General features: G+C 30.8%; 2 protein-coding genes across 3 annotated transcripts in view; both read left to right on the forward strand.

The window, feature by feature from the left end:
* Positions 1–539: 539 nt before the first annotated feature.
* On the forward strand, positions 540–5,111 carry LOC119612104 (Krueppel homolog 1). The gene is made up of 4 exons (XM_037967834.1): positions 540–561; positions 2,057–2,838; positions 2,907–4,525; positions 4,641–5,111. Exons 2-4 carry the CDS (start codon positions 2,074–2,076, stop codon positions 4,921–4,923), a joined length of 2,667 nt encoding a protein of 888 aa, XP_037823762.1. The 5' UTR covers positions 540–561; positions 2,057–2,073; the 3' UTR covers positions 4,924–5,111.
* Positions 5,112–12,952: 7,841 nt separating this feature from the next.
* LOC119612105 (ATP-dependent RNA helicase vasa) overlaps positions 12,953–15,956 on the forward strand; it is a 35,959-nt gene continuing 32,955 nt past the window's right edge. Inside the window, exon 1 of one of the 2 annotated variants that reach the window (XM_037967837.1) lies at positions 12,953–13,182. The gene's annotated coding sequence lies outside the window, so the exon portion shown is untranslated. Of the gene's footprint in view, positions 13,183–13,690; positions 13,891–15,956 lie in introns of those variants that run through there. The other variant, XM_037967836.1, reaches the window with a different exon arrangement.

Here is a 15,956-nt window from a genome sequence, read left to right on the forward strand (position 1 = left end):
CATGAAAATCTAAAAAAATACTGCGTAGTTTTTCTTTTTACAAGCTTTTACACCCCTTTTTCAATGTCGTACTTGTATTAGGAAAAACTGCATATTCAAATTATGGACTTGGGTGTCGAAACAAATAAATTTTATTTTTATGGACAATATTAACGTTGCCTAGTTAGGTCGTTAAAGTAAAAAAAAGTTTTGTATTTTCCTCAAGGGGGTGGTTTCCGCTGGTTTCGATTGCACTTAGGTTGCGTGTTTTTTTTAAGGGTTGAATTCAAGTGCATTTTCACTTTTCATTTAATATATTTTTTTTTGAAAACTTAACACTTTGCTATCTGGGTTAATAATATGTTGGTTATATTTATCTATCTTACATTTGATTTTCCTTTGTTTTCTATATTTGTTTTCATTAGAAGTCATAAGGTTGTTTCTTTCCAGATAACCTGGTAACGTTTAGGGGTTGAGTTTTATCGAGGATAAATATGTGACATCAAGTTTTTTGAATTGTGAATATTTAAGGGATTTAAAAGAAAAGGAGATAACACTTTTGTTAAGAAGATAAAGTAGAATGTAAGTTAAACTATAGATTAGAATATAATCTGGACTTAGTGTGGACTTAGACTACACTAACAATACTAAAGCTTAGTCTAGAGTGTCCTGACTATAGTCTAGGCTAAAGTCCTGACTATAGTATTCTATACAAACCAGACTATAATCTAGTCTATGGTCCAGACTATAGTCTAGCCTACAGTCCATTCTATAGTCAAGAAAATAGTGTAATCTAAATTACACACTATAGTCTAGTTTCCATATAGTCTAGTTTCCATATAGACTATACTCTAGATAAAAGTCTATAGAAGAGACTATAGTCTATAGTCCAGACTATAGTCTAGTCTATAGTCCAGACTATAGTCTAGTCTATAGTTCAGACTATAATCTAGTCTATAGTCCAGACTATAGTCTAGTCTATAGTCCAGACTATAGTCTAGTCTATAGTCCAGAGTATAGTCTAGTCTATAGTCCAGACTATAGTCTAGTCTATAGTCCAGACTACAGTCTAGTCTATAGTCCAGTCTATAGTCTAGTCTATAGTCCAGACTATAGTCTAGTCTATAGTACAGACTATAGTCTAGTCTACAGTCAAGACTATAGTGTAGTCTATATTCCAGACTGTAGTGTTATAAATAGTCCCGACTATAGTTTAGTCTATAGTCCAGACTATAGTCTAGTATATAGCCCAGACTATTGTCTAGTCTATAGTCCAGACTATAATCTAGTCTATAGTCCAGACAATAGCCTAGAATATAGTCTAGTCTATAGTGCAGACCATAGTCTAGTCTATAGTCCAGACTTTAGTCTAGTCTATAGTCCAGACTTTAGTCCAGTCTATAGTCCAGACTATAGTCTAGTATATAGTCCAGACTATAGTATGGTCCATAATACAGACTATAGTCTAGTCTATAGTCCAGACTATAGTCAACAGGCCAGTCTATATTCCAGACTATAGTGTAATATATAGTTCCGACTATAGTTTAGTCTATAGTTCAGACTATAGTCTTGTCTATAGTCCAGACTATAGTCTTGTCTGTAATCCAGACTATAGTTTAGTCTATAGTCCAGACTTTTGTCTATAAACAAGACTATAGTGTGGGCTATAAACTAGACTATAGTGTGGACTATAGACTAGACTATACTCTGGACTATAGATTAAACTATAGTCTGGAATATATACTAGATTTTAGATTACACCATAGACTGGACTATTGTCTGCACTATAGACTAGACAATAGTCCGGATTATAGATTAGACTATAGTCTGGACTATAGATTAGACTATAGACTAGACTTTAGACTACTTTATAGTCTCAATTATATACTGGACAATAGACTGGAGAATAGAATAAAATATAGTTTGGACATTGACTTAATAAGAGTCTGGGCTATGGAATAGAATATAGTTTTGGCTTAAGTTTAGATTATAGAGTAGACTGTTGACTTAAGTATTACTAATCTAATTATATAACATTTATAACTAATTTCCATTCTTGCCTTCCTCTTCTTTCCAGATTCACAAAACAACACAATGGTTTATTACCAATCAACACCATTAATTATAAAATCAGAACAACCTAGTCAGGCACAACTGTGTGCACCTCTCAGAAATAATCATGATCCACAACAACATCATACCATAACTAACAATAGTTATATACTTAATAATGTTAATATAACAGCAATGCAACAACAGCAACAACAACAACATCACCAACAGCAACAAATGTCGTCACACAACATTAACTCTACAACAAGTATTACAACAACAAATCATCAGCAACAACAACAGCAACCACCACAATATTTAACAAATATTAAAACAGAATTATTACCATCGGGTATAACATTATATGCCACCACACAACCTGCTTCCTTAACATCACCTTCAACAACAGCAACAACAACAACAACGCCAAATTCAATACCAACATCTACAAATAATGTTAGCAGCAGTACTCCTACTTCCACTACAACGCCAGGACGTAAAACAAATCCTAATAAACCACAATTTAAATGTGAACAATGTGGCATGACTTTTGGTAGTAAATCGGCTCATACTTCCCATACCAAGTCTCACGCTAAAAATGGTGATTTAAGTTTAATCAGCAATGCCACAAATAATGGGGCCAATTCGCCACCATTGGCAGGAGGAGTAGAGTTAAATGAGGCTGGCTTACCCATGGGCATACCAAAGACACCACAGATAAAGCCCAATGCTAATGCGGCCTCTAACGGTGGTGATCCCTATCAGTGTAATGTCTGTCAAAAGACATTTGCTGTGCCTGCAAGACTGGTGAGTATATTTTAGACACTCTTCCTTTTAATGTATTAACATTATCTCTTTTTCGTTTCTTTTACCAGATTCGTCATTATCGTACCCATACTGGCGAAAGACCCTTCGAATGTGAGTTCTGTCACAAACTCTTTAGTGTCAAAGAGAATCTACAAGTACATCGCCGCATACACACCAAAGAACGTCCTTATAAGTGTGATGTCTGTGGTCGTGCCTTTGAGCATTCGGGCAAATTGCATCGTCACATGCGCATACACACAGGTGAACGACCGCACAATTGTTCGGTATGCGATAAGACATTCATACAATCCGGTCAATTAGTGATACACATGCGCACGCATACCGGTGAAAAACCATATAAATGTCCGGTAGAAGGTTGTGGTAAGGGTTTTACCTGTTCGAAACAATTGAAAGTGCACTCACGCACGCATACGGGCGAGAAACCATATCATTGTGATATTTGTTTCCGTGATTTTGGTTATAATCATGTTTTGAAATTGCATCGTGTGCAGCACTATGGTTCGAAATGTTATAAATGCACTATATGCGATGAAACGTTTAAGAGCAAGAAGGAAATGGAGGCCCATATTAAGGGTCATGCCAATGAAATGCCAGATGATGAAGAAGAGGCCAATGGTAATGGGGCAGTGTCTTCGGTTTCGACTTCATCGGGAGCGGAAACCAATTCCGGACCAAATTCACCACAATCGCCCAGTTCCAGTATTGGCACTACTACCACCAACACCACCAGCAATTCGGCAAAACCACGCAAACCGAGAAAGGAAAAATTGAGCAGTAGCAGCAGTACTCAATCGGTGGGTCCCTTAAGTCCTGGTTCGCCTGGTTCACCCATATCCTCTTCTATGTCTCCCTCTTCTTATGCCTCGGGCTCTAGACTATCGGCTGCCTCTCCCACTTCATCGGTGGCCTCACCCACTATGTCTTTGAGTTTGGAGGCTGATCACCATAGTCGTGACAGTGGCGTGGCCAGTGGTTCTATACCTTGCAATACCAACCGTCAATTGGCTGCTGTTTCTTTGGTGGATCTAAGTCATCAGGGAGGTTTTCCCATTTCAGATGAAATGCCTACCGACTTAAGTGTTACACAAAATCATCACATTAATGAAGATTCACAGCTACAGCAGGGTCTCAATGGTCACCAACCAACTCCAGCACATCTGAGCTATCATTACCAAAGCACTCCTTCGCCTCAACATCAAACGCAACATCTACAGCAACAACAACAACAACAGTATCATTATCTTAATAACGCTACAAGTCCATCACATAACAACGAGCTGCAACAACATGCTACATTAGCATCACCTCAGCAACATCACCCCATACGTTATGAACAACAGCCCACTATTAATCCGGCACTTTTAGAAGCTGCCACCATAGCCAGTCGTCGTGAGGACGATGTTCAACAGGCCGCCATACAAATAATGCAATTACATCATTCTCAACAGAAATCGAATAGCAATCAATTGACCTCGACTCATATATATAATAATCTACATCACAAATCCTTGATTAGACCCCAACAGGAACAACATCATCCCGATTTGGTGAAATCAATGGTTATGAGTAATTTAACCGAGAATTTAATGGATCATTATAAGAGAGATGAGCTAACGAGACATGTGGGTGGCTTGGCCAAGGGTTATGCACCAGTACCGAAGTTTGAGTAAGTTTTACTTCTTAATTTTAGCTTAATTAATAATTTTATATAAAGTTTTAAACAATATTTTGTTTTGTTTTTGTACCAATGGCTCATTTTTTCTTTTTATTTCTGTTTACAGGCCCTCCTTGCATGATAATGAAATCATTTTACGTCAAGTGGAGGCAGCTATAGCACCTCTTCGATCATCTACCGCTTCGCCCGATAGATCTTCATCACCCGAAAGTGATATGATGCTAATGGCCGATCGTGATGTCATGACTTTGCCGCTAAGAAAACGCAAACTCTATATGAGTGATTGCGCCGATTCGGCCGAAAATGAAAACACTAATGCTGGTGCTAAAGAACTGAATCCCAAAGTTATGAGACACAGTTCGGTAATACAATTTGCTAAAGCCTCATAGGAGGAGGAATTGCAACTGCACCAGGAAACTGCAAGTAAACAGAAAAAGGTTAGCATTAGCAAACCGTTAAATCATGATATCAATAAATTCAACAAAGGAATAAATAGTTAATAAGGATTAAACTATTAAAACCTAAACCACAAGACTGCTGCATAAATGAAAAACAAAAAAAAAATTCGTAAAAATCGTAAAAAAACAACTCTAAAGCTGAGAAAAACTTAAGGTAGAAAAAAAAGGAAAACCGGTTTTTATTTTAAAACTCTAATTCCTCAAGTCCCTTTTTTTAAAGTTTTAAAATATTTTTTTTTTGTTTTTTACTTTTTAAAACCACCCCCCCCCCCCCAAACTATAATTTGTTTTTAAGTTTCTTAATTTAAATCTAATTTATTATGCTAATTTTTAATTGTAATTTTTTTAATTTAGTTTTTTTTTATATAAAAAATATGTTTTTTGGAAAAACTTTAAAATCAAATCAAACTTTTTGTTAAGTTGCAAAAAAAAAAAAAAAAAAATTATTTTAAATAAATTTTTCTTTAGTTGCTGTGTCCTGTTATTAAGTAAACTATTATTAACACTAAACAATTTATTATAAATTTTTAATTATATATTTCTTTTAATTTTATAATTCTAAACAATAAAATATTTATTTTGCTATGCCAAAAGTATTATTTTCTTTATTTTATTTTTGTTTAATGTTTAAGTAAAACAAAGAAAAAATATCAACAATAACTTTAAAAGAAAATTAATAATTTTTTTTTTATTATAATTTTTTTAAATATATATTTTTTTATAATTTTGTATGTTAAGCTGTTAGTTTATTAATTTAAATTGTTAGTTTGTAATTTAAGTTTAATATTAAAAAAAAAAAAAATTATTATTTTTCCAAAAAAATCAAATCATCACTAAATATTTTGTAATTTAACTTTTACTTAGTTATATTACTAATCTATTTTTTTTTTTAAACTACTAAAAATTAAAACATAATAGTTAGTTAACCTTTAGTTAACCATTAGTTTAATCATTATCAATACTTATACAAACAACAATATCTATATATAAAGCAACAAAAATATAATATTTATATTCAAATAATTTTTAAAGAAAATTTTTTTTTGTTTGTTTTTATTTTTTAGTTTCTCTTGTTTTTGGTTTTTTTATAATTTGGTAGATATTTTTACTAACAAATGCTATAAGTAGTGGTTTGATATTTAGCAATGATTTACCAAGTCTTTCTAATAAAGGAGAAAGCGATATCGATATCCTAAACGGCTCTCAAGCAATTTCTACCAAAGACAAAGATCTCTTTAAACTTAAACTGCTGTAAGAAAAAAAGCTAATTATCTGTCCAACTCCTTATGTTTTAGGAGAATTTTTTGGAGATTTATTCCACTTCAGTTTTAATTCTGTTTAAGTTCTGCTCTAGTTCTGTTTCGTTCAAGTTCATTTTTAGTTCAGCCCTAGTTCTGTTCTAGCTCTGCTCAAGTTCAGTTCTAGTTTTGTTCCAGTTCTAGTTCTGTTTTAGTTTGTTATAGTTAATTTCAAGTTCTGTTCTAGTTAAGTTCTAGTTCAGTTTAGTTCCAGTTCAGTTCTAGTTCTGTTCTAGTTTAGTTCTAATTCAGTTCTAGTTCAGTTCTAGTTCAGTTCTAGTTCAGTTCTAGTACAGTTCTTGTTCACTTCTAGTTCAGTTCTAGTTCAGTTCAGTTCAAGTTCTGTTCTAGTTCAGTTCTAGTTCACTTCTAATTTAGTTCTAGTTCAGTTATAGTTCAGTTCCAGTTCAGTTCTAGTTCAGTTATAGTTCAGTTCCAGCTCAGCCCTAGTTCTGTTCTAGCTCTGCTCAAGTTCAGTTCTAGTTTTGTTCCAGTTCTAGTTCTGTTTTAGTTTGTTATAGTTAATTTCAAGTTCTGTTCTAGTTAAGTTCTAGTTCAGTTTAGTTCCAGTTCAGTTCTAGTTCTGTTCTAGTTTAGTTCTAATTCAGTTCTAGTTCAGTTCAGTTCTAGTTCAGTTCTAGTTCATTTCTTGTTCAGTTCTAGTTCTAGTTCAGTTCTAGTTCAGTTCTAGTTCAGTTCTAGTTCAGTTCTAGTACAGTTCTTGTTCAGTTCTAGTTCAGTTCAAGTTCTGTTCTAGTTCAGTTCTAGTTCAGTTCTAGTTCAGTTCTAGTTCAGTTCTAATTCAGTTCTAGTTCAGTTCTAGTTCAGTTCCAGTTCAGTTCTAGTTCAGTTCTAGTTCAGTTCTAGTTTAGTTCAGTTCTAGTTCAGTTCTAGTTCAGTTCTAGTTCAGTTCTAATTCAGTTCTAGTTCAGTTCTCGTTCAGTTCTAGTTCAGTTCTAGTTCAGTTCTAGTTCAGTTCTAGTTAAGTTCTGGTTCTGTTCTAGTTCAGTTCTAATTCAGTTATAGTTCAGTTCTAGTTCAGTTCTAGTTCAGTTCTAGTTCAGTTCTAGTTCAGTTCTAGTTCAGTTCTAGTTCAGTTCTAGTTCAGTTCTAGTTCAGTTCTAGTTCAGTTCTAGTTCAGTTCTAGTTCAGTTCTAGTTCTGTTCTAGTTGTGTTCCAGTTGTGTTCTAGTTCTGTTCTAGTTCTATTCTAGTTCTGTTCTAGTTCTGTTCTAGTTCTGTTCTAGTTCTGTTCTAGTTCTGTTCTAGTTCTGCTCTAGTTCTGTTCTAGTTCTGTTCTAGTTCTGTTCTAGTTCTGTTCTAGTTCTGTTCTGGTTCTGTTCTAGTTCTGTTCTAGTTCTGTTCTAGTTCTGTACTAGTTCTGTTCTAGTTCCGTCATAGTTCAGTTCTAGTTCTGTTAAAGTTTTGGTTCTGTTCTAGTTCTGTTGTAGTTATGTTCTAGTTCTGTTCTATTTCTGTTATAGTTCTATTCTAGTTCTGTTCTAGTTTTGTTCTAGTTTTGTTCTAGTTCTGTTCTAGTTCTGTTCTAGTTCTGTTCTAGTTCTGTTCTAGTTCTGTTCTAGTTTTATTAAAGTTCTGGTTCTGTTATAGTTCAGTTCTAGTTCTGTTTAAGTTCTGGTTCTGTTTTAGTTCTGTTCTAGTTCTGTTCTAGTTCTGTACTAGTTCTGTTAAAGTTGTGGTTCTGTTCTAGTTCTGTTAAAGTTTTGGTTCTATTCTAGTTCTGGTTCTGTTATAGTTCAGTTCTAGTTCTGTTTAAGTTCTGGTTCGGTTTTAGTTCTGTTCTAGTTCTGTTCCAGTTCTGTACTACTTCTGTTCTAGTTCTGTTCTAGTTCAGATCTAGTTCTGTTAAAGTTTTGGTTCTGTTCTGTTCTAGTTCTGTTTAGTTATGTTCTAGTTCTGTTCTATTTCTGTTCCAGTTCTGTTCGAGTTCTGTTCTAGTTCTGTCCTAGTATTTCTGCTCTGTTCTAGTTCAGTTCTAAAAATTTGTTTAGCTGGGAAATCCGAAAGTGCAAGTCGGTTCAATATCAGTTAATTTAATTCATTCGGAGTTATAAATCTGAACTTGGACGCTGTTAAATCAAACCGAAATCCAACGCTTTCAATTGTTATATTAATTTGCAATTATTATGATTTTTTTCAAAGTTAAGAAAAATTACCATAAAATAATTAATAAATTAATATTAATAACAATACTAAATATAAATTAAACTCCGTATTCAGAATCTCTGAGTTAAATTTTATGTTTAAAATTTGATAAACATAGAATTTCTGTCCAAGAAACTGAATAAGGAGATTAAATTTTCCAAAACAAAACCATATTGGTTTTCTTAAGGAAATTTTTAAAAATAAGAAAATTTTAAAATATTTTGCATATAATCAAAGCTAATAAAATATAGACATAAAAAATATTGAAAGAAAAGCTAAAAATAAAAGTAAATTATTAGAAAAATTTTTTTAACATAAAGAAAAAGAAATTAAGAACTAAATAAAATACATAAATTTTATATAAAATTAAAATATAAGTTAATAAAAATAAAACTGATAAATAAAATTAAAGAAAAAAGAATTGAAAATGTTTTGAAAATAAAAACTAACAATTTTTATTTTCAAATAATTTTCAATACTTTTTTTTCAAAAATTAAAAAAAAAACAATTTACAGTTTTATTTTTTAAATAATTTTTACACTTAATAACTCTCCTTCAAATAAAAAAAATATAGTTTTATAAAATCTTTTATACTAAATATACTTTTTTACACAAAAGTCAAAAATTTTAAAAAATCATCTAAAAATCATAAATAATCTTATGGATTATGAAAGATTATGAAATTCTCATCCCCCTCATTTTAATCATATATAAATAACGTCTATTCATACCTATTTTATAACTATAATAATAAATCCCCTTAAATAACTAAAATACTCTACCAATTTATATAAACTAATGGAACTGATTTCTTAGAACAAAGAATACAATTTTTCTATATAAAAAATAAAAGAGAAAACTTAAAAAACAAACATCAATTAAAATAATATAATTGCCAAATACAACTGAACTAAACCCAATGAAAATCTGTATTATCTCCCTATAACTATATAGATATTTAAGATCTTTCTATTATATTTGGTTAAAGCCTAAATATAGAGTTCTTTTTTTTGAAAAAAACAAACATATAACAATAAATAAGTAATAAAATAACAATAATATAAAAAATATATATTTAAATACAAATAATACTTAAACAGACAATTTAAAAAGTGTTTTATTTATTATGGAATTGATTAAAACAAATTTATAAGTATGAAAACAAATAAAGACAATTTTTTAAAATTTATTCGTTAAACTGTTATTTGCAGAGTTTTGCAAGTGCGCCATCTAGTGGTAAGTAGTATTGCGAGAATTTGTACTCTGTTAACTTAACATTACAGCTATGATGTTAACTTACATTAGTGCGCCGTTGCAGACTGACAGGCATGGAAAATTGAAGCTTTTAATGGTACTAACTTGTAACATAAAGAGTATAGACGGACTATAGACATACTATATACTAGACTATAGCCTAGACTATAGAATACACTATCGACTAGACTATAGACCAGATTATAGGCTAGAATATAGACAAGACTTTAGACTATACTATAGACTACACTATATACTGCAGGCTAGACTATAGACTAGACGAAAGACTAGACTATATGCTAGACTACAGACTATATTATAGACTAGATTATAATTTAGATTATAGACTAGACTGTAGACTAGCCTAGAATATAGACTAGTCTATAGACTAGACTATAGACTAGACTATAGACTAGACTATAGACTAGACTATAGACTAGACTATAGACTAGACTCTAGACTAGACTATAGACTAGACTATAGACTAGACTATAGGCTAGACTATAGACTAGACTATAGACTAGACTGTAGACTAGACTATAGACTAGACTATAGACTAGACTATAGACTAGACTATAGACTAGACTATAGACTAGACTATAGACTAGACTATAGACTAGACTGTAGACTAGACTATAAACTAGACTATAGACTAGACTATAGACTAGACTATTGACTAAGCTATAGACTAGACTATATACTAGACTATAGACTAGACTATAGACTAGACCATAGACTAGACTATAGACTAGACTATAGACTAGACTATAGACTAGACTATAGACTAGACTATAGACTAGACTATAGACTAGACTATAGACTAGACTATAGACTACACTATAGACTAGACTATAGACTAGACTATAGACTAGACTATGGACTAGACTAGACTATAGACTAGACAATAGACTAGACTATAGACTAGACTATAGACTAGACTATAGACTAGACTACAGACTAGACTATAGACTAGACTATTGACTAGACTATCGACTAGGCTATAGACTAGACTATAGACTAGACTATAGACTAGACTATAGACTAGACTATAGACTAGACTATAGACTAGACTAGACTATAGACTAGACTAGACTATAGACTAGACTATAGACTAGACTATAGACTAGACTATAGACTAGACTATAGTCTAGACTATAGTCTAGTCTATAGTCTAGTCTATAGTCTAGTCTAGTCTATAGTCTAGTCTAGTCTATAGTCTAGTCTATAGTCTAGTCTATAGTCTAGTCTATAGTCTAGTCTATAGTCTAGTCTATAGTCTAGTCTATAGCCTAGTCGATAGTCTAGTCAATAGTCTAGTCTATAGTCTAGTCTGTAGTCTAGTCTATAGTCTAGTCTATAGTCTAGTCTATAGTCTAGTCTATTGTCTAGTCTAGTCTAGTCTAGTCCATAGTCTAGTCTATAGTCTAGTCTATAGTCTAGTCTATAGTGTAGTCTATAGTCTAGTCTATAGTCTAGTCTATAGTCTAGTAGACTATAGACTAGACTATAGACTAGACTATAGACTAGACTATAGACTAGACTATAGACTAGACTATAGACTAGACTATAGACTAGACTATAGACTAGACTATAGACTAGACTATAGACTAGACTATAGACTAGACTATAGACTAGACTATAGACTAGACTATAGACTAGACTATAGACTAGACTATAGACTAGACTATAGACTAGACTATAGACTAGACTATAGACTAGACTATAGACTAGACTATAGACTAGACTATAGACTAGACTATAGACTAGACTATAGACTAGACTATAGACTAGACTATAGACTAGACTATAGACTAGACTATAGACTAGACTATAGACTAGACTATAGACTAGACTATAGACTAGACTATAGACTAGACTATAGACTAGACTATAGACTAGACTATAGACTAGACTATAGATAATAGACTATAGACTTGAATATAGACCAGACTATATAATAGACTATAGAATACACTATAGACTAGACTATACTATAGACTAGACTATAGAATAGACTATAGACTAGACTACTATACTAAACCGTAGACTAGATTATAGACTAGACCATATTATAGTCTAGAATATAGACTAGACAATATAGTACATTATAAACAAGATTATATTGTAGACCATAAACTAGACTATAGACTAGATTATGTTCTCAATTATAAACTATAGACTAGTCTATAAACTAGATAATAGATTATACTATACACTAGACTATAAACTTGGCTATACACTGGACTATAAGCTAGATCTTAGACTAGATTATGGACTAAAATATAAACTATATTATAGACTATACTACATATTTTATTATAGATTAACTATATACTAGACTATAAACTTGACTATATAATAGACTATAGACTAGACTAGACTAGAGTATAGACAATATTATAGTATAGACTATAGACTAGACCATAGACTATAGTCTAGACTATAGACTAGACCATAGACTATAGTCTAGACTATAGACTAGACCATAGACTAGACAATAAAATAGACTATATACTGTAATATAGAATAGACTAGAAAACATACTAGATTAATGATTAGACTATAGACTAAAATATAGAGTAGAATATAGACTAGACTATAGACCAGACTATAGACTAGACCATAGCCTAGACTATAGAATAGACTAAATACTAGATTATAGACTATACTATAAACTAGACTATTGACTAGACTATAGACTAGACTATTGACTAGAATATAGAGTAGAATATAGACTATTGACTAGACTATAGACTAGACTATAGACTACACTATAGACTAGACTATATTATTATTAAACCAAGGTTTTTTTCATTTATAAATCTGGAAAAATTGTAAAAGAAAACTAAATATAAACAAAAGGACAAAAGTCGAGCAGTCAATAAAAAAAAACTTTGAAGTCAATAATTATAAATTGTAAAACGAAGAAAATTCTAAAGTCGACTTTTCATAAGTATCCGATTTTTCGACTCTTGAAATATTGACTTTTATTTTGAGTTTTTGGTGATGATATAACAGTTCAAACTTATACGTAAATTAAAAAGTTTACTTCGATTTTCATAACATTTTCTTACAAGTCGATTAATATAATTTATTAGGACCCTATAATCAACAAGTTTACAAAAAAGTCGATTGTTGATTACTAATTTCAAATTTTTCAAAAAACGCCTAATAAGCATTACCATTTAATAACCATAAAAAACAACTCTGTTCATGAAAACAACATAGAGTGAAAAATCAACAACCAGTTTGCAACACTACTCTTGAAAAAACGGACATGTCGCAACAAGCTTAAACAAAATTTTAGCAAATTGCATATAAAATTATTTGATTTTAAAAGATTTAAACAAATTATAAGAAAAACTTTATAAACAATACAAAGTCAGTGTATACAATTAAATTTGTGATAATTATTAAGAAATTAGCAATTGTGTTTTAGCGAAAGTAAGCCGACGTCTTGATCACAAACTTTGGTAAGTTTTTGTGGTTTAAATAGTTTAAAATGACTTACCGGTAATTTACTTGATAAACAATTTGGTGATTAAAGTTTTTTTTTAATAATTTTTATATAAAAACACTTTAATTTTTCTAAAATTGTACTTTTTCACAAAATTTTACACGATTGGCAAAAAAAAAAACTGCCGTTATGTTTCACACTTGTGTTTCTACTCATCTTTTTTTTGTATTTTTTCTTTTATCACTCGTTCAATAAATCAAAGTTGCCATACTAATGTTAGCATAATATTGTGTTATTAAAAATATAAATATAATATAATTAGTGAAAATTATATTTAATTATTAAGTAAAATAAGTTATTTATTATATAAATTAACCAAATTCTATTATTTAACTTAAATTTTCTAAAAATTTTCTTTGTTTGTTCAACCACTTTATAAGAAAAGCACATCTGGCAACTCTATAAGTAAAAGTCACTCAATTTGCCGAATGAAAAAACAACTCTGTCAATTTGCTTTCGTTTCGTTTCATTTTAATTTTTCCTTTGGTTGCCGCCACAGCTTGTGTCCACCATCATTTCTTTTTGTGAATTAATATAAAATTATAAAATAATTAAAAATTATAGTGCATTTTAGTCAAAAAAGGCTTCATTTAATATAAAATTGTGTTAATTAAACAATAAAAAGTATTACTAATTATTAATTTACTATTTAAAAGAATATCTGGTGAGTTTCGTGTTAGCTGCTGCTAAATTAATAAAAATCTTTATTACATCTCAAAAATAAGTATTAAATTTATGAATTATTAATAAAATTTATAAAATTAGTGTTAATTTACTTTAAATTGTGTAAAAATTTACATTTTCTAAGAATTTGTTTCTAATAAGAAAAAAAACATGCTGATGTGCCGTTATTTTTTTTTTCGCTGCTCCATCATATTTCTCGTTTCATTTCCATTTTGTTTCTTCTATTGCAAATGCTTGTTCAGCAGATTTTTTTTCGATAGTTTTATTACAAGTTGTTTTTGTTGTTTTAATTCATTCATTCATTCACTCCTTCAGTTAGTTTTAACGGGATCAAAGATATATTTTTTTGGTTAATTTAATGACTTGACAACAGTTTGAGTGCCAATTCAGAAATCATCATAAATTAAACAATTCAGTAGCCAAATATTCAAAATATGTTTAGCCAAATATTCAAAATATGTCGTTTAGTTGTTTCCCATGTAAATTTGTTTAAATAAGCTGTATAACAGGTATGTAAAATTGAAATTTTGTATAAAAATTAATCAAAATTTTTCCGCCTGAAAAATAGTACCTATAGGCTGTAGACTATTGAGATTTTATATTAACTACACCAAACTAGTCTCTTTATCAGTCTACTGACTACTTTATAGACTAGTAACTTGTTTATCAACTAATCTATTAACTAGTTTATAGACTAGTCTGCTAACTAGTTTATAGACTAGTCTATTGACCAGTTTATAGCCTAATCTATTGACTAGTTTCAAGACTAGTCTATTGACTAGTTTATATACTAGTTTATTGACTAGTTTATAGACTAGTCTATTGACTAGTTTATACACTCGTCTATTGACAACTTTATAGACTAGTCTATTGACAAGTTTATAGACTAGTCTATTAACTAGTTTATACACTAGTCTATTGATAAGTTTAAAGCCTAGCCTATTCACTAGTTTAGAGACTAGTTTGTTGAATACTAGTCCATAAACAAGGGACTAGTTTTAGTATACTGGCTAGTCTTGATAAGTTTATGGACTGTTCCCTAGAGTATTATATTAACTAGATCCTAATGAATTATACCCTAGTTCCAGACAAGACCATAGACTAGTATATGGGTTAATACAGAACTAGTCTATTGACTAGTATAAGAAATCCTCTATTGAGTTCTTTCCGCCTGAAAAGTTAGTACCTATAGGCTGTAGACTATTGAGATTTTATATTAACTACACCAAACTAGTCTCTTTATCAGTCTACTGACTACTTTATAGACTAGAAACTTGTTTATCAACTAATCTATTGACTACTTTATAGACTAGTCTACTAACTAGTTTATAGACTAGTCTATTGACTAGTTTATAAACTAGTCTATTGACTAGTTTATAGACTAGTCTATTGACTAGTTTATAGACTAGTCTATTGACTAGTTTATAGACTAGTCTATTGACTAGTTTATAGACTTGTCTATTTATAGACTAGTCTATTGACTAAATTATAGACTAGTTTATAGACTAGTCTATTGACTAGATTATAGACTAGTCTATTGACTGGCTAGTCTTGATAAGTTTATGGACTGGTCTATAGAGTATTATATTAACTAGATCCTAATGAATTATACCCTAGTTCCAGACAAGACCATCGACTAGTATATGGGTTAATGCAGAACTAGTCTATTGACTAGTATAAGAAATCCTCTATTGAGTTCTTAAGACTACTGACTTGTATATTTACTCAGTTTAGGATATCTCATAGAAATAACAAGATCTAACAAAAATTATGTCTTTATTTTGAAGAAAATTGGCAAAACTTTAAAATATTATAACAATTATGAAAAAAGGCGAATTTACACTGTTATATGACGCCTGTTGGAACTTTAGGCTAAAAGATCTCCAAAGTATACTCTAGTTCAGGCATGGAAAATTCAGTACTTTAGTATTTCGATATCTCAATATCTATACCTACTTATGCTCGGTACATTTTCTAACTTATAAACTTTTGATAAGTCAGTTAAAGGGGCCTGCACAAGAGAACAATAATGCGACAATTTGCACA

This window comes from Lucilia sericata, unplaced genomic scaffold, assembly GCF_015586225.1.
Source record: "Lucilia sericata isolate MDLA Ls3-8-SP2 unplaced genomic scaffold, ASM1558622v1 Contig001601F_arrow, whole genome shotgun sequence".
Taxonomy (NCBI): Eukaryota; Metazoa; Arthropoda; class Insecta; order Diptera; family Calliphoridae; genus Lucilia; species Lucilia sericata.